Raw genomic sequence first — 23801 nt, 5'->3', positions numbered from 1 at the left:
GCAGGGTTTTTTGTTGTGTTGCTTTCATGTCTTGCTGTTGTTTGTTCATCTGTTTGTTAAGGTTAGACACATCACCACCTGCAAAGACGCAGGAATTCTCTTAGAAAGGAAGGGGAGGAAGTAGGTGGTGGACAGACAAGTAGCCGGCATGCCGCGGTACCCAAGACTTGGGCTGCCACGTTAGCAAAAGTGAAGGCACATTATCATGCTTAGAATAAGCCTGTTTCGTACACTCATTCGCTCTGGGCTGATCATGTGATGAGGGACAAACCACCAGTGGGCTCTACAGTCTCAAGGCTACAGAATCCGAGGACAAGTCCCCAGAGTCTTACATGTCAGAATGAGGTTCCTCTGGGTGGAACAAAGCAGTATGAAGAAAAGTGAACAGGGAGATTTTGTGGTGTTCACTTTTTGGGAGACATTAATTTTTTTTAGAGAGGAGTAGATTTCATTTGGGATTTTTTTTCTCTCCATAGGAACACAGTGTGGGAAAACATTTCTATCATTCCAACTTTGCTCTGGGGCCCTGGGATTTTGCTCAGTGGTTTCGCCGCCTGCTGCACAAGCACAATGACCAGAGTTCGATCCCCGGTACCCCCCCCCCCCACACAAAAAAAGAATAAACAGTACAAACTTTGCTCATTATAATATTGATATATATGCATGTTAAAATAAAGAGCCAAATATTCTAAATGTAATGAAGAAAACAACAAAGCATTCTAGTAAAATATCCACGTTAAGAATTAAGATATCGGACCCACGATTTAGCTCAGTGGTTTCACCACCTGCCTTGAAAGCGCAAGGAACCGAGTTCGATCCCTGGTACCACACACACACACAAAGAATTAAGATATATCATGTACAGGTAAAATTCTATGTGATGAATGTGATCACTATGTATATCTAAATTGTACCCATAAACTTAATTAACAATTTAAAAAGTCAATGCTCTAGTCAAATAGCAAATGTTAAAAAAGAGCTTTGTGGAACACTCACTTTCAGGTTCAATACCAAGGGCTCAATCAACACAATTATATTTTGAAGTAGCTGGTTCAGCGTTTGTATTCATCATGCCTTTTTATTTTCTGTATCTTCTTACATATGGACATGGAGGGCCTCTATGGTGGGAGAGAGATCTGCCCCACTTCTTAGCTAATTCCTGGAGACAGCAGACAACTGAACCAGGATGGTACCTGTCGCATGCAAACTAACCAGTCTGGAAGGCAGACAGCCTCCTCCACCCGCCTGTTACACTCTGGTCCAATAATCCCAGGCCAAGCCCACCCTAGGCCCATTCGAGGGCCCCCAGGGACAGTGCCTGTGTCCTAGAGCTCGCTAATATCATTCAAACCAGCCAGGCCTGGCCCCGTGTTACCTGCCTGTCTTCTTCCTAGCTGCACAGACCACAGTAAGGACCCTGACCCGTGTGTCCCTCTTGCTCCCTGTATTTCCTGAGCCCCAGGTGCCGCATGGGGAACCCCGTGGTCCTACATGGCTTGTCTGTCCCTCCCGTCACTCGGGATGCATGAACAGAAAAGCTCCTTCCTTGTCAGTAGTCATTTCTGTGTCTTCAAGTCTCCCCATACCTGGTTAACACAGATCCTGGGCATGTTTTCTTAAAGAAAAATTCTCTACAGAAAAATAGAAAATAAAACAGATAAAAATACTAACGAACAAATAGGAAGGTAAATGAAAGACCAAGACGAAACCCTTTTCGAGATAAATATGAAGAGGTTATTGCACTCACACATACACAGCAAATGAAAAGTGGGCAAAGTTACGGTGGGAGAAATGGGCAGTAATCCCATGACCTGCGCGTCATCAGCACAGAAATACAAAGTACATGAAAACATGAAGCGACGGGGATATACACACTTATTCCAACCTGACAGTGTTCAGAATGAGCGTACCCGGTGAGGGTGGAGTGGACAAAGAGATGCTCCAACTGTAAAGCTTAGGTAACTCGAGCTTTGACTGAGGAGAGTGCACATGGGAACAAATTCTCCGCAAGACAACAGAGCCTGTTTACCAAAACCATAAACACGTCCCCAACAATTCACGTTTTAGGGGTTTCTCACGAAAGAAACAATTTACCGAGCTTGTAGGATTGTCCTGTTTGCTACATGTATGCTCGTGAGGTTGCTGGAAAAGATTTAGATGTGTGGGAGCTGCTCAATAAAGTGCTACTTGATCCTTAAAAATCCCGATCTGTATTTCCTGACACAGAAAGATGTCAAAGAGACCCTAAGTTTCCAAAAGCAAGCTGCAGAACACCATAAACCACTCTGATAACAGAATCACACATAAACGTGTTTCTGTATAGATAGACATGTCCAGGCACTTTTATAGGTAATTTTTTCTTTTTTTCAGTTTTGTAAATGCAAATATTTTTCTCATCAGAAAAATACAAACAAATTGTATTTCTCTAAAATCATTCAAATCCACTGAGGGCAGCACAGAGAAGCCTGTCGCTCGTGTGGCCCCCTTCCTTCTCTTGCCCCAGAAAGAAGACCGGATAGCACAGGCAGTGAGACACAGCGTGGTGCCAGTAGGACCTGGCAAAGCAGTTCTGCAGAACAAGCTGGCCCGGAAAGACGATGCCATGCAAACGGGTGAAGGAGAAAGTTCTAGAAGTTGATCTTTCCTCCCGCACATTGACTGAGTCTGAAAGAAAACATAACTTTTTCAGAGCGGATGTGTGTAAGAACCCGTGGAGAACCGCATGGGGGGCGGGACACTGCTCTGTGGCAAAGGGGCACTGTGCGTAAATTAGCTCCTCTCCCCACACATCTGCCCCACTGGGCTGTCTGGCTGCTGCGGGGGCAGAGTCCAGGAACTCGTCCTGCTGAACTTGTCCTCTTTGTTCGGCAAGGTCCGATGGTATTCTGAAAACCAGCGCAGCTATTTGCCTTGTTTCCTCCCGCTCCGCTCAATGGCTTCTCTGATCCTCGTGGCATTTTCAGACGGTTTAAAAACATGAATCCCTATTTTCTCCATTTTTTGGAGCTAAACTTTTCAGGAGCTCTTTGTCAGCCCACTAGCTGACCCTAAAGATAATGAAACAAAAACTCCAGGGACCACAAACAACAAGGAACACAGTTTGCTGATGCAGTTTGAGAAAGTCACAAGTAGTTGGCTGCAGAACTCAACAAGCAAAATCAGAAATCCATGAAGATGGGGAGAATCCGATTTTCATCATTAGCACGATATAATATTCACAACGTGAAATTCTCAATAAAAAGTTACAAAACGCACAGAGAAACAGGAAAGTATATCCCGCTCACAGGAAAAGAAAAACCCATGATCGATATCATCCTCAAGGACGTCCAGATGTTATAATTATTCCTCAAAGATAGTTAAGTCAACTGCCTCACATTTGCTCAGGAAACTTAAGGACACCATGGACAAAGAAGTAAAGGAAATTAGGAAAATGATGTAGGGCAAAAAGGAGTGTATTAATAAACAAAAATTGTAAAAAGAAACTGAACAGAAATTCTGAACACGAACTGAAGTAAGAAATTCACCAGAAGGGACGCATAGCAGTAAGTATCAGTAAATGCTGGGGAAACTGGTTATCTACATGCAAAAGAATGAATCTAGGCCTATCCTTCTCACTTCATTCTAAATAAAAGGAAAATGGGCCGGGGCCAGGGATTTAGCTCAGTGGTGCTGCTGCCTGCCTAGCAAGCACAAGATCCTGAGTTCGATCCCCAGTACAAAAAAAAAAAAAAAAAAAAAAATCAAAATGGACCAAACACCTAAATATTACAGCAGAAACACTGAATCTAGTGAAAGATAAAATAAGTAAAACTGTTGAAGATGTAGGCATAGGCAAGGACTTTCTGAACGGAACCTCAATTGGGCAATAAATAACACTCCACAAGTGGGATTATATCAAATTAAAATGTTTCTACATAGGGTTAGGGACTTAGCTCTGTTGCAGTGCACCTGCCTGGCAAGTGCAAGGTCCTGAGTTTGATCCCTGGTACCAAAAAGAACCCCAACAAAAACCAAACAAACAAAAAGCACTTTTGCGTAACAAGGAAACAACCCAAGAAGAGACAAAGGAAACAACTCAAAGAAGAGACAACCTACAGAATGGGAAAAAATTTTGCCAGCTACTCCTTGGACAGAGGACTGACATCTAGAATATATAAAAAACTCCAAACACTTAGACCTCCCCAAATAAAAGACCAATCAAAAATGGGTAATGGAAAGGAAGAGATGCTTCTCAAAAGAAGTACAAATGGCCAATAAATACATGAAAAAAGGTTCAGCATCACGGACCATTACAGAAATGCAAATTAGAGCAGTGCTGAAGTTCTTCCTCTAGAAAGAATGGCTGCCATCAAGAAATCAAATAATAACAAATGCTGGTGAAGCTATGGGGAAAAAGGAACACTTCTACAATGCTGGTAGAAATGTGAACTAGTACAACCACAATGGAGATCAGTATGGAGAGTCCTCAAAAAAAAGAAAACTAGAAATTCCATTTGAGCCAGCCATTCCTCTTCTAGGTATCTTCCCAAGTTATAGTTATCATATTACAGTGATACATGCATACCCATATTTATAGCAGCCCAATTTATAATAGCTAAATTTCAGAAACAGTCTATATGCCCATCAACAGATGAATACCTAAGGAAAATGTGGTCTTTATACACAATGGAGTTCTATTCAGCCATAAAGCAGTGTAAAGTTTAGGCATTTGTGGGAAAACGGATGCACCTCAAGACCATAATGTTAAGTGAAATGAATCAGACGCACAAGTTTCAATATCACATGGTTTCTCTTATCGAAGAAACCCAAAGTACAAATAAAGAGCAAAGGACGAGATAGATAAGGGGAAGTAGGGTGATTTTTTTTCAAATGAAAAGGGGAATAAGGATGGAGGGAGGGGGAGGGGAGGAAGGAAGAAGGGATTTTTGAAAGAGGGAGGGAATTGAATAAAACATGGAAATCGAGCTTTTGCAAATGGGAAGGGGAAGAAGAGTTGGCGGGAAAAGGGAGGATTGGGCGAGGAAAGGGACAGAGAAAAGAATTCAGATGTGTTATGTGCACCTGCAAACTGCCCAAATAAATATAAACACTGCATACTCCAAACACGTACTAATAAACATTTTTAAATCGCCTTAAAGTAGTTTCTCTAAACACTGGTGGACTGGGGATCAAGCCTTGAATCCGTGAGCCTTTCAGGGACACTCCAGACTCAAACTACAGTAGGTCACAGAACCACCGTGTCCCTACTAAAGAACAGCCGTGCCCCAACCATCTACACAGGTGTAATCACTATGCTTCACCAACACGCACTAATGAAACTATAAAGTTAAAAGCCTATGTCACTTATAATGTCTGTGATTAGGAAGGAGCGCTAAGAGTTAGTAAGAAGTTCCTTCTCAATTTGGGGGGCGGGTGACAGAAACGTTCTCTTTATAGTCACGGTTTAGATTGGACTATCAGTTCTAAATGGCTTTACATGTATTTTATATTTTAAATAATATGAGAAACGTGGTTCCATTTTTATGCAGATAGATGTGTGTACACACACAGTACCCTTTATGAATAGATGTAATCTGTGTTTCTGTTGAGCTTCTTTCTTCGTTACACGTTTTTTCACCCCACATACGGTGTGAATGTTCATAATGAATGCATTATTCTCAGAAGAAAACAAAAAGATTTTCCTCTGTAAGAATTATGCGTGTTAAAATAATACCAAATAAATGGCCAAAGTTCCTATATAGGCAATTAATATTAGGTTGTTAACCTAAATGGTTAACAAGTATGACATATTTAATTTCATAAGTAACCAAAATTACATATAAAAACAAGATAACATTTCCTTCTAGTATACTTAATTTCACAAGTACTCAAACTTTGCTATAAAAACAATATCACTATTTATTATGGCTTGCGTCTAGATGTCCCCTCAAAGCCTCATGTGGTCCTAGGTGGGGCTTTTCATAGGCAGCTGGATCTAGGGTGTTTGATGCTGGGATTAAGCATGTGATGCTCAGATTCTGGATGTGTGTGAATATTAAATTAGTCCCATGATTGGTTTGGCATGGTTCTGGGAGTGGATAATGGGAAGGCCCACCCTGGGTATGAGTGCCACGTGCCCTACTGTGGCCTGGAAAGAATATCAGAGACAGAAAGAGGGCTACTGTGCTTTGCTTATTACTTGTTGCTTGCTGCTTTGCTACTTCCCTGCTTGCTGCCTTCTACTTTGCTGCCTTCTGCCCACCGTGAACTGTTTCTCCTCTTCAGTGCCCCTCTGCCATGCCACCTGCCTTGGAAGCAGCTGACTATGGAGTGAAACCTCTACAAACTGTGACCTGAAATTAACCTTTGTTCCTTCGACTTTGGGTGTCAAATACGTTGTCTCAACAATGAGAAAAGTAACTAAGACACCATTGGATATTAAATAAAGAAAAACATCTTTTAAAAGTCCAGAGTGGGCAGCATCTTAGGTCCATACTGTCAACAGCTGCTTAAACTGTAAAATCTTCCAGGAAGGCAACTGGGCAATGTACTTAACTGTCTTAGAGTTTGGCCAGCCCTCGATCAGCCAATACAATTTCAAGAAGTTCAAGAAAATAATATTCAAAGATAAAACTACAAAGACACGAAAGGTATAAAAAAGAAAGATAACAAAAATGATTAGCAGGAACAACTTAGGTAAGTATATTAAAAGCAATAACTTTAGTTAAATGCCTTAAAAGTAAAAATGCAATAAGTACACGAAACCTGTTTTTGAAAAAGGAGAATATTTATTGGCAAATTCAAATATTTAAGGCATATTCTTCAATGGTAGGAAAACACAGGTTACAAGTGCAGTCTACAATATTCCATTTTGTTAAAAAAAAAAAAAAAAAAAAAAAAAAAAAGCCCAGGCAGGCATGGCAGTACATGCCTACAATTCCAGCACTCTGGAAGGCTTAGGCAGGAGGAGCACAAATTCTACCCCAGCGAGGGCAATTTAGTGACTTAGCTGAGACCCTGACCCACAAGAATAAAAAGGCCTGGGGATGGAGGTCAGTGTACAGGCCCTGGGATCAATCCCCAATAGAGCACCAGTGACCGACAGAGAGACTAGTATGCAGCTCAAAGGGCCACTAGAAGTTAATCAAAGTGTTTCTCACTGATTTCCGGTTCGTGACATCAAGGGCATGGTTCTTCTGCCTCTTTGGTACTTGTCAATCAAACCTTCCCCCCTGTGTTTTTCTTGTAACTGGAAGCATTTACATCAATTTCTTTTCCACTTGACTTCTTAGTACCTGGAATGACCCCCCTCCCTTCCCCCCTCGCCTCACTGCCCCAGAATCTTTGCTCCATTCTCACCAGCCTAGGCCACCCGACTCACACCCAAATGGCCCCAGATAGCCCCAACCCTGTTCCTCTTTTGCTTTTTCTCGCGACACTTATCAACTCTTTAAAAGCCACGTGATTAGGAGCTTCACTCATACTCTGCTCCTTGACCCTTTAACAAAACATACTCCAGGACAATAATATTCATTTTGTTCACTGACGTATGTCAAACCGCTTAATTGCCTGGCACATAAGTGCCCGGCACGTAGCAGGTGTTTGGTGCTGTTTTACTGAGTAATCGCAGGGGAAATGGGTCTGTTGTGGGCCACTGCCTGGTGGCCACACCATCATTCACACAAACGCAGAGCTACAAGACACTCCCCGCAATGAACCTAAGTTCAGTTCCTGGAATCCAAGATTCTGCAGCTCAAGGAAGGCGACAGATGCCCAAGAGCGCTCCAGGGAGCCTCCTGGGGAGTCTGGGCTCCAGGTGGACGCAGCTAGGTCCCCCCCTACGCCGACAAAGGCACCAGAACTACACTTCCCCGAATGCTGCGGGCCCAGGAGGACTCCATTTCCCAGAGGCACCAGCGGCCGCCGGGCCCCGCCCCTTCCCCGCCCCTCAGCGCCTCCGAGGGCCGCGGAGCTTGGGCCTCAGGGAGCGTGGCTCCCAGGCGGAGGTCGCTGGGCAGGCGGGGCCCGACGCCGGGCTGCGGTAGGCGGGAAGGCCGGCTCCTCCCCCTGCGGAGCGCGTCCCGGCGAGGCTCGGCCGGGACCGAGTCGGGAGGTGAGCGGTGGCCGGCCGGACTCGGTGCGGGAGCAGCCCCGCGAGACGGCGGGGCCTCTGTGGCGCGGGCGGCCCCGGCTGTCACCTGCCCGCCACCGCCGCCGCCGCCGCCCCGAGCCCGTGCTGTCCCTGGACGCGCCGGGCCCACGCTCCGTCCGGGTTGGCCCGGCCCGCTCCCGGGGCCTCGGTCGGTCGGGCCGTGCGGCGGGGTCAAGCCGGCTTCCGGAGGAGCCGCGCTGGCCCCGTGCAGAGCCGGGAGCGGAGCTCGGGTCTGGGCCTCCGTGCCGGGTCCCCTCCATGTCCTCGTGTCCCCGGACAGGGTCCCGGGAGCGCCCAAAGACGACTCCAGCCCACCGCCGCCACCGCCGAGGTCCCCGATTGGGCCGGGAAGCACCAGGACGGGCCTCGGGTTATCAGGGAGTCCGCGCTCGGAAGGCGCACAGGCTCGGGCTGGGGCACAGTGGGGACCCGGCTGGGGCCTGGAATCGCGCATCCCCGGAGGGGCAGGAGCAGGGCTCTGCTTCCAGGTGAAAGGCACGGCCCAGTGGCCCAGGCTGTTGTATTTTTAAGACGTAGGAATTTAGGAGTGGCTTGGAAGGGGAAAAATTCTAACCTGGTGTCCTGGAGCTGTTTGTTTGTTTGTTTGTTTGTGTTCAGGACTATATACTTTCAAATTTTGGTTTTCTTTGTCTCCTCTCGACCTCTATTTTTTCCATCTTAGCGCAATAGGCAACCCTATGTTATAATTTTCTGAAACGGTTTTCTCTAAAACTCTGGAAATGGATTCCTTGACAAGAGACAGACGTTGGATGGAAAGGCTTGAGGTTCAGGAAAACTGTCACGGGCTGGATAGTGACAGTAGAGCAGATCTCAGGTTCCCTCCTGGGTTGGATGCTGGTGCCACTCTCCTTGGCTGTGTGAACAGGAACAGGTGGCCCCCACACTGCCCTCGGTTTCCTGCCCTTAGTTTCCAATGCCAGCAGGCTGTGGGACCAAACAGTAAGCAGTGCCTGGCATGTAGTGAGGCTCAGTGAGTCCCTGCAGTTTATGGCAGGCAGCATCCTCACCAGGTCTCGCTTCTGGGAATTCCCTGAGGCAAGAAGAATGAGGGTCTGGAGCCAGCTGGCCTCAGCCCTTACCTCTGCCTCTGTCCAGCCCCAGCCTCTCCTGCTTTCCCTCTCTGAGGACACATCTGGTCTTTCTTGGGCGGTGGAAGGATGTCAGAGATGCTGATTCTGAGGGGAAAGTGGAAAGGGCTTTTCTCCTGATACCTTTTTCTTCTCTCAGATCTACTTTCTGGAGACCACAGCCATCCAGGGGGAAGAGCCCAGAAAGAGGACATGGCTAATAAGCGGAAGGAAGCAAGGGCTCAGGTGAGCTCATTGCCATCTCAATTTTTTTTTTTTTTTAACCGGGGATTGAACTCGGGACCTTGAGCGTGTAAGGAAGGCACTGGAACCACTGAGCTAAATCCCCGGCCCCATCTCAATTCTTAATGGATGGGCTTTGTTGTTTCTTCCCTTGCTGAAGACTTCTACCCAGTACAGCCTTCCCCGGGATTTGCAGCGCACGTCCTTTCACCTTGGATGCGTTGGTCACTCATGGGTGATGTAGGAAGCACTGCCCACACTCATCCACATGTCGTGTTCGCTTTTCTGTTCTTGATAGGCACACTTTGCTCACTAATCTCAGGGATTCATCAGACGACGAATCACTGTCTGATAACTAATTTGACAGTTTAGAAGCCAGGTGTCCTATCATTAGGGACAGAAAAACTTGCACACCTGGGAAAATTTCTTTCTGGCCCTGCTGCTTTGACTCATCCATGTCTTCCTGTCCTTGCCAAGAATGATTCTTTTAACTCCTGGGAGTTCTCACAGTACTTCTCCCTAGCTTCTGCAGCCCACTGTTTTGTTTTTTTCTTCCTCTCACCTTGAAGATCATTTACTTTGCCTGTAACACTCACGAAAGCTGATCTTGACCTGCCGTTTTCATCTTTATTTTGGGGTGCAAGAGAGGCACCCATTTAGGTGAGACGCTGTGTCAACAAAGGATAGCTATGTTGAGGAGACACAGTGGGAGAGGACTTTTCCTCTGAGGGCAAAGGGAAGACTCCACAGGAAGCCACAGGAGGGTTTCATGGGATATCGGTGATGGAGAAGCAGTGCACCCAGTGGTTAGAAGTGAGGGCTCCCAAGCCAGAGGACTTTGTCTTTTGGTAACGGGGATCGAACTCGGGACCTTGCGATTGTGAGGCAGGCGTTGGACCCACTGAGCTAAATCCCTGGCCCCCAGAGGACATGTTTTAACTCCTCTCCTCTGTTGCTGTTTGTAGGCCGAAGGCAAATAATTCCATCTCGCCTGTAAGATCCAAAGAACAGCTGTGCCTAGCGCTAGGCGAGGAGAGAGGCCGACTTGAGTTAGTGCCTGGAGAGTGTTTAGATCAAGGCCTGGCAGGTGGTAATAGCTCACGGTGTGGTGTTTGTGGCAGCTAAATAATACTGTGTGGATGTTGACAGAAACTACTTTCCAGTGTTTCTAGGAACCAGAAACTCCTCCTCCTTCATTCATCTTCATCTAATAATTGAAAAGAAATATGTTGAGATTTTGAGTTTTAGTTACTTTTTCATTACTGGGACAAAATACAACCACAAGTTAAAGAAGTAGAGGTTTATTTTGGATCACGGTTTATAGAGGTTTCAGTCCATAGTCGGCTGGCTCCAAGGCAGGGTGGCATGGCAGAGACCTGAAAGAGGAGAAACAGTCCACAGAAGGGCAGGCAGAAAGCAGCAAGGCTTCATTCTGTCCTTTTTGTTCTGTCCACGGTGCAAGCCTATTGGTTGGTGTCACCCAAAGCCCGGGTGGAACTCCCTTCGCCAGCAACCCCATCACCCAGTACTGTATTAAACCAATGAGCGGGCTGATCTAGTTATAAAACACCCATGATCCAGTTACTCTTAAAAGCCCCACCTGGGAACACACGAGGCTTTGGGGGGATATTTTATATATAAACCGTAACACTTTGCAGGATATTTCTAGTTCTCAATACAGGAGGGCAGTTATTCCTCATTTTACATACATATGAGGACACTGAAGCTCAAAGAAGTCAAGTAACTCACATTCAGGCTCCGTGCACCTGGCCCCCAATCCGGGCTTAAATCCTCCAGTGGCTCCACTGCTTCACCTTGGAGAGCATGGCAGCCCCAGTCACATGGTAGCAGGGCACTTTGCCAATTTTGGCATTGTCTTTGGCCCCACAAGTGTGGTGGGGTTGGATCTGAGGCAGTGGCCTGGATCTGCCATCCTCTGATTGAGCAGCACCATTTCCTTCAAGGCTTTTTGACTGCATTCCAGCAAGGCCAAGTTGCTCTCCTGTCTAGACCTTCTCCATCCCTTCTCCATCCACGAGAATGCCCTAGTGCATCTCTCTGTTCATGCCCGTTGACCATGTGTCGGTGCCGTGTGCTCCACTGTGTCACACTCAGTGATGGAGGGTTAAGATCAGAAAGAAGTGAGTGGGAGCTGGGTTCGAAATTGGGAAGTTTCAGTTATGGTCCTGCTCCTGCCCTAGTAAAGCATGTGATCTGGGGTCTCATCTGCCTGGATCTCAGTTTTCTTTTTCTTGTCTCTAATGAAGATTAAAGTAGAAGGTGTCACATGGTTCTGCTTGCTCAGGTACACCACTTTTTTACCCCTCGGTGCTGGGATCGTAGTAGCGCCTCTGGCATGCCACCCAAGTGCTCTACCACTGAGTTAAGCCCAGGTCCCTACATAGCTCTCTTCCGTGGTTCACACTATTTCATGCATTTTCCTTGTCTGCCAGTTGGATTGTAAGTTCTTTGAGGGGAAACATCATTTCCTATATTCGCCTCATATGCCAATATATTATCTTATCATACATGTATTATATGCTCACATTAAAAATTTTAGAGTATAAAAAATATGAATAGAAAACCAAACTCAGTTTCTCCTATACCAACACTCTCCTAACACTTCTCATACCAAGGTAAGGGGTTTGTCCACCAAGCAAGTCGTGCTGCAGATGGAGACCCCAGCTGGTGTCCTTTAATTCAGCTCCGTTCTGACAGGAGTGAGACATGGGGTGTGGAGCTCCCAGTCCTCTCAGGCTCCGCCACCCTTCGGGAAGCTCCGTGTATTCAGCGGTCCGGCTTTCTCAGTGCTGCTGGGTTCTTCGGGAGGTTGCACTGCATAGGCAAGGTTGATTAAATCGTTGGCCAGGTTCCCCTCAGCCCCTATCCTGATGCTCGCCGGGAGCCTCAGCCAGGAGTTAACAGAGACTGATTATCACTTTGACGATTTTAAGAATTTTGGGAGCTGTGTGCCAGGAAATCGGGATGAAGACTAAATATGTATTTTACAGTATCACAGCATACATAAAAAAGAAAGTAAAATCACCATGGCCCCACTGTCTGGAGGTATTTACTGGCAGTCCTTTGTTGCGCATCCTTCAGAATCATTTTCTGTATACCTGATGTATGTGCATATATAAGTATGTATGTATTGTACCATTTTAAACTTTATTGTGGCAAAGTGTCCATCCCATGTACTTTACCGTTTTAACCCCTTTTGAGTGTGAAATTCAGTAGCATTTTGAGTACATACATTCTCCTTATTGAGCAACCCTCATCGCTGTCCATCTTTGTTGTATGTGTTGACAAAATAAGAATTCTGCTTTACAGTAAAGAAGAAAATCGTTTATTCTGAGCCAAACATGAGTGACCATGACCTAGGAAGGCAGATTCAAGATACTTTAGTGACATGTTCTGACTGGAAGGAGGTTATACGAATTCTTATAGCCAGAGAACAAAGAGAGGCATTACTACATTTAACAAATAGTTAAATTTGGCATCAGGTAGGCAGCCTGTTGCAAAGGAGGAAATCTTTCCTATAGAAATCAGGTATTATCCCACTCTTCGCCTTAGGGTTGGTGGAGACTGGAGTTCTATTAAGCTGAGCGATACATTCCAGAACGTTTACCTCATAGGAGAATGTGAGGTCAGATAACAAATGTTAAAATAAGTGGCTGGTTTTCCAGAGCTCTTGCGATAGCCCAGGATAATCTGAGCTCTGCACCTGTAGCACTCCGTCTCTCAGTCACCATGTTCTACTCAGCTGAGGTCAGTCTGCAGGATCTTAGCACACATGTGGCTGCTTCGAAGAACTTAGGCCACCCATGTAGATGATCTCCTTTGTTATCCCTGAGAGATAGGTGTTGAGACAGTTTTGCAGCTTTGTTAAGAATGGAGCCTCAGACAGCCACGTGGATTGGAATTCGTCTTCCCCCACTGTGTGGTAGAAGCTGTGTGACTTGGACAGATGGTTCATCCTCTGTGATATTATTTTTTCTTATGTAGAATAGGAGCAATGATAATTCTTCCTTCATAGGATTATGGTGGAGATTAAATATATTATGCACTAAAGTTGAACATAAAGCGCTAAGAGCAGTACTTAGCCAGTAGAAAGCAGTCGGTAACCGATAGCCATTTTAATTTTTGTAATTACTATCCTGAAGTTTGACTGAACAGCCAGACACTGTCTTAACATTATTTAAAGGATTCAGGTTTCCTTTTATTTTTATGTTTTACTATAACAAGCACCCTAAGTAACCTCGTGCATGCAATTTTGTGTACTCTAATGCATCCTCAATCCAACCCAAATACAGTAACCAGTGAGTTAAAGAGTAGACACATTTCCAGTTGTTTCACAAGTTATCATCTAATCTTCACAAAGACCATTTTCGTTAACACTCATTGAATGCCTGAGTCCCGTTAGACATCTTGTGCTGAGTGACACACAGCTGGTACGGTAGCTTTCTGTTACTGTTATAAAATACCTGAGATAACGGATTTAAAGAAGTAAAGATTTATTTTAGCTCTGGTTTCAGATGTTTTGGTCCATGGTCACTTGGCATTGTAGTTTTGCACCTGTGCTGGAGCAGTACCGTGTATCAGGGCGGGAATCTGCAGGAAGAGGCCACTGGGAAGGAGAGAGAGGAACAGGAACCAGCTGGGGTCCCCTCCTGAAGGTTCCACTCCTCTCACTGGCACCTTGGGCCTGGGAACAAGACTTCAACACACTGGGCTTTGAGGGGCAGGGAAGATCCAAACTATAGCGGCCAGGTTCCTCCTTTTGGCTGCTCAGTGTCCATTTTTCACAGACGACCTGGACCTTCAGAACCTTGAGTGGCAACAGCAGCATTTCCCAGGAGCCTCTGCCTCCCCACTGCTGCCTTCTTCCCTCTGAGACCTGGTCCTGAGTGAGCTGCAGTGGCTTGTCCTTACAGGTGGCAGTGACCTTCGAGGATGTGGCTGTGCTCTTTACTCGGGAGGAGTGGAGGAAGCTGGACGCTCTGCAGAGAAGCTTGTACCGGGACGTCATGCTGGAGAACTACAGGAACCTGACTTCCCTGGGTAAGGAAATTCCCCGCAGCGATCAAGTTTGGGAAAGGGAGGTCTCAGTGCTTCCTTCCCTGAGTAGCAGCTCTTGATCATCAAAAACGTCAGCTGAGTTTTGCCTTAGGACTGTACAAATTGGGTGTGTACAAATAAATTGAAAGCACCCGCCGCGATCACAGGCCTGGAATGGACGTGCACAGGAACAGAGGGGGTGCTGTTGGGAATCACTCCCTGCCCTCTGTGTGGTTGCCCACGGGAGGTGTCTTCACGGTCCAGTCTTTTCCCCACCGCAGTTCTCCTGTGGTTCCTTGGCTCATCTCGGCAGAGGCTTCATTTGTTGTCTTGCACCTGCACTTGCCTGTCTCGGTGTCAGCAGAACGTCTCTAGAAAGGGCCAGGTGGTGAACATTTCAGGCTTTGTGGGCCACAGACAGTTTCTGTAGTCTGTTTCTCTTACTCTGCTGTTTTTCAAATTTTTAATTAATTCAGTTTTTGTCTGTGAGCAGGATTCCCCTTTACCAAACCAAGGGTGATCTCCCTGTTGCAGCAAGGAGAGGATCCCTGGAAGGTTGAGAAAGAAAACCCTGGAGGCCCCTCTCTCGGTGAGTGATTGAGCCCGAGGTACCTGGGTTAATACGAAGGCGAGGAAGCTTGGCGTGTTGGCTGGGAAACTTCTTCAGCTTCTCGGTCCTTAAGAAGAGGGAAAGGCAAAGCCCAAGCTCCTAGACATGTACTTCCTCTCACTTTCTTGTAGTCACTTCTCAAATGAATCTCTCAGGGCTCTCTTCTTGTCATTTCCTGTTGCTTCCGAGAAGGGCTGCATTTTCATGCATTCATTCAACAAACAGTATATTTAAGGGACTGCAAATAACTCCTTCTGGGTGAAGCTGAGGGTAGGTGTAGGAAAAGGAGAAGCCGAGGAAAGAAATGAAAGGAGGAAGCTGTGTAAGGGCCACATAGGAGCAGTGCTTTGGTGCAGTTCTAAGAGACCGGAACTGTCTCATGGATGACTGAAAATAATTGAAGAAGTTAAGTAGCGTTTTATATGAATCTTGAAGTTTAGAAGAATTGATCTAAATCAGAAACAATTTAAATGTCCTTCAACAAAATAGCTGAAGAAACTGGTATGTCCTTACTCTGGAACCCCTCACCACACTTAAAATGAAGAGCACACTGATGTAGACAGAGCGCCAAGGGCCATTAAGGAATGAAGCATGGTACTGAGTGCTCTAAGATACGTCGCTGTTTAAAGACAGTGATGTGTGTGTCTGTGTGCAGTGTAATGCTTCTGGGGACAGAGAGCAAGCTTCGGAGGAAGCTGGGTAAGCTTAGGGGGATACAACTTAGCTGGCACCAGTAGTTACTTTTGGAATGAATCTGATGATGGGCTTTATTTGCATGCAACGTTTTAATTTTTCACAAAGCAGGTATATTTTTATGAAATCCTTTGGGATTTGAAGTTAATGAGAGTGGTTATTTTGAAGCAATGTGGAGGATAAACTTAATGCAAGGCAGAACTGGAGGTGAGAAGCCTCCCAGAGCCACTGCAGTCTTGTAAGCCGGAAGCTGCTAAGGCCCGGACAGAGGCACCCACAGTGCGGGTGATGGGGAACAAGGAGGAGCCAGCTTGATAAGGAGACAGGAGGAGGTCAGTGCAGGACGGCTTTCCTTTGAGATGTGAATGGCCTTCCCGGTAGAGATCGCTGGTGGGCAGGTGAGTGAAAGATGGGTTGGAACTCATGGGATGGTCAGGGAGCCTTCGGTGTGTAGGTGGCATTTGCAGCCTTGAACTGACCAGGTGAGAGAACAGAGCAGAGGACAGAATCCCAGGAACCAGCATTTCCCAGGTGGTTAAGAAAGCGAAATCTGTGACTGGGCCTGAGGTGCCGTGGTCAGAGGAGAGAAGTGGCAGAGGGGACTGGAGAGGCGGCTACTGTGGCTCTCCCAGGCTGAGGGTGGTTATCCTGGAGGCTCTGGAGCTGGAGGCCCAGCTTGTACCTTCCCTGACCACTTGTCTGTTCACAATGCTGAGTGAGCACTGTGCCAGGTGCTGGCGGGGCAGGAGGAGATGCAGGTCCTGCCCTCGTGGAGCGCAAGGCGGACTGTGCAGGATGAGGTGAAGACGCCAGACACCCAGGGTGTGGCATGACAAATTCTGTGGAAGACCAGGAGGGAAAGGCACAAAGTGCTGTGAGAGCACAGAACTGGAGGGTGCTGGCAGGAGGAAGGCCAGAATCCATACGCTTCCCTACGATCAGTCACCTTCCAAAAGCCTCACATCTGAGCACGTGAGACTGTTAGGGGATATTCAGATCCCAGCCGTGACAGAAGGCAAGGCTCCCAACAGGATGGTAGCAGTAAAGGTGGGAAGAAGTGGGTGTATTTGAGACACGTTAAGATGGTAGAATAAGAGAGCTGGAGAATTGATTAGATGATGGGGCTGAGAGAAAGGGAGTTGTCAAAGGTGCCTCTCAAGGTTTTGATGGAGAACAGTGCCACTGATAGAAACAAGAGGTTAAATGGGTCATAGGGAATCATCACGAATCTGATTCTAAGCATGTTGACTTTGAGGTGTCTTGGAAACCAAAGTTGCAGTTTGGAGTAGATGGCCTTTATAAGTGGAAGTGGAGAATAGAGAAGTCTTACCTCGCTTGTAACTTTGTAATTGAACCTGGCCCCTGGAATGAGGCAGAATGACAGAATACCTAAGGAACTCTAAGGATTACAGAGCAGGGCCAGGGATTTAGCTCAGTGGTGCTGCCTCTTGCCTTGCAAGCACAAGGTCCAGAGTTCGATCCCCGGTACAAAAAAAAAAAGGATTAAAGAACAGGTAGAGGAAAATGAGTCCCCAAAGTTGAGGCTTGTGGAAAATGAGAAGAGTGGGGAGGAAGTATGCAGTTACTGTAGCTTAGGAAGAGAGTGCCTCAGAGGAAATGAGGAGTCACTGTCAGATGCTCCCTAGAGATGAATTAGGTAAAAACTGAAGTGTGGCCTGCCTTAGCTGTGTGGAGGTCATAGTGCCTTAGTGAAGGTAGGTAGGAGTAGAAACCAAACTGGAGCTGCTGAGGGATGAGAGGGGATTGGACAAGTATAGAACACATATATAGAAATACAGTTAGAGGGAGAAAAACGACACTTAATTGGATGCAAACCAGAGTCAGTAACAATATTTGGAAGTGCCCATCTCTACATATACAAGTATTTCTATATTTTTCTTCTCAGATTATAGTATAAAATATTCTGCCTCTTGTATATTGAAGCTCTCCTCCTGTCAGTACACAGAGAGCTTCTTCACACTGGCAAGTAGTCCTGAGGCCCTAGATGACTTTTTTGTCTGAGAGAACAGGTGGTCTTGATGTAGTTTTCATGATGTTAGTCTAGCAGGTCTACTTTGTACTAGGATTTTTGAAATATTATGTTTGCTTATTAGCAGTATAAAAAGTTCTTTAAAGCTATACCTTTGTCCTGTGCTAATGTAAAGTCCCAGTGTATTAGAGTCAACCCAAATGCCTAGCAAGGAATCTGGTTGAATAAACTGTGCCACATCCACATGATGGAACTCCATGAGCTATAAAAAGAAATCAAGAAGACTCTTGTAAATTCCTCAGTGGGGTTATCTCCAGAATATTGTTAGTAGGAGAGGGAAAAGTACAAAACAGAACAGTAAGTATAGTACTGTTATCTAAGACAGAGTAGGGAATAGCATAAAAGTACTTATGTATTTCTTTAAAAAGAACAAAAAAATAAAATCAGTAAAAATGGTTACCTGTAAAGAAAAGGAAGAAAAACAATGGCAGGACCAAGAATATAATCTAGAATTTTTTGAAGGTATCTCATTTTATCATTTTGACTTTTGAAATATGAAAACATTTCATAAAGTTAAAAACCAAAATTACATTAAAATGAGAAAACGACCTCTAAATATTGAAAACTTAATGAAACAAATGACCCTAATTGTGTTTCAGGTTGGTGGCTTAGCACTATAGAGAATTATTTCAAGTTCCTTTATATCACAGCAGTTTATTTGTAGTTTATATCCTAAGGGCAAAAATAAGTGCAAACAATAATGTTAATTTTGGTAGAAGTAATAAATAGTTTAATACATTTTTGGATAAAGTGATTGATGGCTGAGATGTGCTTTAGCATAATTTGGTGGAAGAGTTTTTGGGGTTTACCCTAACAAAGTACCACAGTAACAGTAGTCAGTATAGAATAAAGTGGTGTAAAGCAATAGAAATGTGTTGTTTCGCAGTCCTAGAGTTCCAAGTTCAAAATATTGGCAGTGTCCCTGAACACTAGATGAATCCATCCTTGTTTTTTCCTGGCATATGTGGCAGCCAGGAATTCTTGAGGTTGCCAGACTTGCAGCTGTATCAATCCTGTCTCCCCCTCTACCTCCGTATTGTATCCTCTGTACATGCCAGTAGCCATGCTTCCCTATTTTCCAAAGGCACTTGTCATGAAATTAGCTTCTGCCCTAAAATTCTCATCTTTATTTAATTAAATCTGCAAAAACCCTATTTCTAAATAAGGCCACAGTTTGGGGTTCTAGATGTTAGGACTGTAACATATTTGGGGGTGGGGAGTGACACACGTCAACCATAGTATAGTTAGTTATAGATGGAACATTGTTGGTAGCTGTTGAAGTTGGCTTGGAGATTCATTATATAATTCACTCTACTTTTGTATAAGCTGTAAATTTCCCATAAGTAAAAGATTTAAAAATTGGTTGCTAACAAAATTTCCAAACTAGCATTTCTATTTTCCACATTATGGAAAATGTTTATAAATGTGCGTATCTACGTAGTTGTGTGTATAATTCCCAGCATATAGCTCCCTCATTCTCTGACTCCAGAAGTCTTGCAAAACTGCAAATGCAAGTGACCTTTGAATCTGACTGGCCATAGGATAAAGTGAGGAAGGAAACTTAAAACATAAGTCTGGAACATTGGCTTGTGTTTAAAAGATTGTTGCTGCCTTCAGCCAGTGGGTCCTCCTTTAAAATCTCATTATAGATGTCAGAAAACTCCAACTGGCACCCATATCCCTTCCATACCTGTTCTGTCCACTATCTAAGGACACTTGGAATGCTCTTCTAACCTCATGTTCGCATCCAGTTCTGCCTGGTTTTTGTTGTAGGAGCAATCACATTGTGTTGTGATTGCTTATTAATTTCTTCACTTGTATGCCAAAATGTGAACTGTTTGAAGAAATGAACTTTCTTTTCATTACCAGATGTATAGTGTATTGTGGATCACCAGTGCCTAGGATGGAACCTAACATAACTACGTGTTTTGTAAATATTTGATGAATAAGTAAAGTAAGAAGCAATCAGTACTTTTTGAAGTAACAAGAGGAGTTCTATGTACCGTGAGGGATAAATCTAGTGGAAAATATTGCTAGAAAGGTGAGACACTGGAGTCAGAAGAACAAATTCAGAGTTAGCAGCAATTTATATACAGAATAAGAAGATCCTGAACATGGATAGACTAGTTTCGGTGTTAGGGACATTTCACTGGTGGGATTTCAAAGAATTTAATGACCACCTGGACTTGGAATGCAGGAGAAAAAAGATTGCGAGATGAAACTAAGAATTTCTGGGAGTCATTGAAAAGGTCATCCTAAACTGGGAAGCATACCAAAAAAAAGCTTTGAAAAGAAATTGTTTTGGAAAAACCCAGTTTACATGAACTAGCTACCAAAGGCAGAAGGTGCTGAAAGACCAAAGAAAGCAGACAAATCCAGTATTGCACAAAGTACCATTTAATAGGGTGTTATGGACATAAGTTTGTCTGGGATAAATAGCAAGAGAGGGCGATCTGCACACCCCTAGGCAGGGGGAAAGGGTTTATATGTTAGACTAGATAAGAGTGACCTATGATCAACTACAGTGTTCCTGGGCTTCCTCACAGCTATTAATGTTCGTCACCACTTAAAAAGCACTGCAGGCATCAATGGCAGACATGAATCCCTCAGCTAACCAGTTTGCAGACTTGGCTTGTCCAGTAGGATATACAGTGCATGCCAGGTGGTGGACATAGTGGTAGTTATGACCAAGATGGCTATAGTCATGTCAAGCTGAAAAGGAATGCGATAGCTTCAGATATGGACAGGCTGCCTTCAAAAGAAAGATATTCAAATGGAAATTGTAACCAGCCATTGAAAACCATTCTACAAAATACTTTAAGAAGAATGGGCTGAGCATGGTGGTGTGTGCCTATAATCCCAGCACTTGGGAGGCTGATGCAGAAGGATCACTCCACATCTGAGGCCAGCTGAACTCCATAGTGAATTCAAGGCCAGCCTGAACTACAGAGCAAGACTGTCTCAAAAAAAAAATTTTGTTTTGAGAAGAATCCAGACAGTCATTACATAAGGAGGTGTGGAAGGGGACAGAATCATCCAGGGAAATAATGAGATTAAAGAAACACTCTCAGAGTGCAGTTAAGAGCACAGAGAGAAGAATCTAGACCTGGTGACAGGAACTAATTAGGGTGGCAATCATTAGCAAGATCATTCTGGGTTCTGACCTTCTGATGTGTCTTTTTTTTTTTTTTGGTACCAGGGATTGAACCTGGGTACTTGCACTTGCTGGACAGGTGGTGGAACCACTGAGCTAAATCCCCAGCCTCCTTCTGACCTGTCTTAACCTTGTTCATGAGGCAGCTTAGGCCTGTGCTTGATTCTTAGAGGGAGCAAGAGTTTTACTGCAGTTCAGGAGACATATTTGCGGATCATAAGGAACAGTTAGGATATCTATTATCCAAGTCTCATTTCCTTTTCAGTGGAAAATACATATTCAAACCTACGCATTGGCGCTTCTACAGTTGAGATGAGGTTACCAGAAGTGGTGCAGACTTTTGTAGGTGTAATGGCCTCCATTACAGATAAAAACTCCCTTGTCTCAATTCTCCTTAAAAAACTTTTCAAGGGCCAGGGATTTAGCTCAGTGGTTCTGGCGCCTGCCTCGGAAGCTCAAGGTCCCAAGTTTGATCCCTGGTACCAAAAAAAAACTTTTCAAAAGTTTTTCTGTGCTTAATATTTCTATTTTCTCACCTGCCATAGTTTCTCTATGCGCTCCAGTTGGACTTTCTTCCTTACTGTTCTCCTAAAAGCACTGTTAGTAGGTCCCAGACAACCCTCACCTTGCCGCAATCAGGGTTTTTAGTCCTCAGGTTATTTGCCACTCCTCTGTGAAGTAACTTCTTCCTGTGGCTTCTGGAACATTGTACTCTCCACATTTTCTTCTTAACTTACAAATATTTCAGTAAAGGGCATTTCATTTAGTTTTTCAACTTTAAATAAAACCTGTATGCTGATGACTTCCACATGCATATATTTAGCTCTGACCTTTCCACAGATCTACAGAATAATCTATACAGCTGACTATTTCAGTATCTTCCTTCAGTGTCTACCAAGACACCTCAGCCCTCACAAACATATCTTAAACAAAATAACCCTTCAGACTTGCCTTTTTCCTGGCTGTCCCCTTCTTAGGGACTGGTAACAGCACTCATTTGCAGGCTCAAAACCTAGCCATCGTCTCTAACTTTCTCTTTCTTTCCCATTGGCACTCCCTTTGGCATGCATCCTGATGCAGTCCTTTGTCCCTCTGCCCCATCTGTCCCCTGGACCACCACAGCAGCTCCCTAAAGCACCTCTTCTCCCCCCTGCTTTCACTTGTGCCCCCATGCAATCTCCTCTACACAGAAGCCACCTCAAGTGAGCCCATAATTCCCCCATGCTTAGCATAAAACTTCAGAGTCCAGACCAAGACCCAGCAGGGCGTATGTGGTTTCCCGCATCAAGTGCTCTCATCTTGCTCTGCCATTTTTCCTTTTGTTCACTGCACTCCAGCCAAGTCAAGTTCTTTGCTAGTCTCAGAAGTCAGCCATACCTTTGTGTTTGCTGGCTTCTTTGCCCAGAAAGCTCTTCAGACAGCCTTACAGGTTTTATTTATTTCCTTATTACTTGTCATTTCATCCCTCCTCCATCTCCAGCAAATGTATAAGCAACATGTAGATGCCAAAACGTAAGCTCCCTGAGGCTGGAACCTTGTCTTATCAAACACATTATCTGAGTTCCCCAGAATATTAACCTGGCGCATAGTAGTGAATATTCATGAATGGAAAAGGATGTCACCAGCAGAGGTAAAGGTAAAGAAACAAGAAAAAAGCATAGAATATACTGTAAACGTCAAGTAATTCACAGTACCTCAAAAGAAAACAGGAGAGAGAGGTGTGGGCAGAGGTGAACAAAAGTCAGATCATGCAGTGTCTTGTTCACCATGGTAAAGACTCTGGACCTCATTTATGAATCATTAAAGATCTATTGGAGGATCTTAAGAAAGTTTGTAACGTAAGATATGGGTTTTAGAAAGATTACTTGGCTACAGTGAGACTGCGTTGCCAGAGGACAAGACTCAAGGCAGGTATACTAGTTGGGAAACTGGTAGAGACAGGAATGAATAGGAAACAAAATTCCATTTATATGCCTGACCTTGATGCTCAGGGCCGTAGTAAAGGTGAGTTGATGTCAGAGCTGCAGCCTTTCTTTACACTAAGGCAGAGTCTCTACCTTACCTTATGAACTGGAATCCAGATTGGAAAATCTTGCTGTCTTATTCCCAGCACAACATGTATAAACCTAGAAACAGTGACTGATATACACAGAGGGAAGCACTCCCAATACATTTGGCCCATATAATTGAAATTTGATTGTTTAATTTAGTGTGCCTTAGATGGGGAAGGAACTAGAAAGGTGTTAAGCAGAAAGGAGAAAAAAGAACTCTCTTTCAATTGCAATAAATAGTAAAAATATGGGTGCATATGAAATTAGTCAAGGAGTATAGGAGATGCCCCTTCCCAGTACTAGCGGGCTATGAGTGGCACCTGCTCCTTGGCTTCCATAATTCAGCTATACTGTTTTATATCAGGAGTCAGACTGAAGCTCTACGTGACTCAATGAAGGGGTCAGATGGTGGACTGGGCAAGTATAGCCCCACCCTCAATGGTTACCATGGAAACCTAGGACCTGGTCTGTGAAGTGGCAGGAGTCTGCTGAGTTATGTGCAGCTGAGGTCAGCGTGACCAAAATTAAAACCCTTTCCCCTGGATTATGGCTTCTCACTGACCCAATGGGTTGCTTGCTAATTGCACCTCTTTCCAGTACCGGTCTGTTCCATCCAACCAAGATAAGCAGTGCCGACTCCCTAACCGCCCTGCTTGGTGCTGTCGTGCCGGGTGTTTATTTCACTAGATGCCTTCAAAGCACACCCTGCTCCCTATTCCTCCC

General features: G+C 44.8%; 1 protein-coding gene across 7 annotated transcripts in view; it reads left to right on the top strand.

Moving 5' to 3' along the window:
* The first annotated feature begins 7912 nt into the window (after positions 1 to 7912).
* The window catches only part of LOC101715974 (zinc finger protein 354A), a 35892-nt gene continuing 20003 nt past the window's right edge, over positions 7913 to 23801 (top strand). Inside the window, exons 1-4 of one of the 7 annotated variants that reach the window (XM_087195004.1) lie at positions 7915 to 8092; positions 9380 to 9465; positions 14397 to 14523; positions 15014 to 15109. In XM_087195004.1, the coding sequence (XP_087051130.1) occupies positions 9433 to 9465; positions 14397 to 14523; positions 15014 to 15109 (256 nt within the window). In that variant the 5' untranslated portion in view covers positions 7915 to 8092; positions 9380 to 9432. Of the gene's footprint in view, positions 8093 to 9379; positions 9466 to 14396; positions 14524 to 15013; positions 15110 to 23801 lie in introns of all 7 variants that reach the window. The other 6 variants (XM_087195005.1, XM_021242160.2, XM_013065076.3 and 3 more) reach the window with 6 other exon arrangements.

This window comes from Heterocephalus glaber, unplaced genomic scaffold, assembly GCF_053883595.1.
Source record: "Heterocephalus glaber isolate CG9 unplaced genomic scaffold, H.glaber_assembly_v1.0 deba00001606, whole genome shotgun sequence".
Lineage (NCBI taxonomy): Eukaryota > Metazoa > Chordata > Mammalia > Rodentia > Bathyergidae > Heterocephalus > Heterocephalus glaber.
Note: the sequence above shows the minus strand (reverse complement) of the source record. Positions and strands in the feature narration are given on the sequence as shown.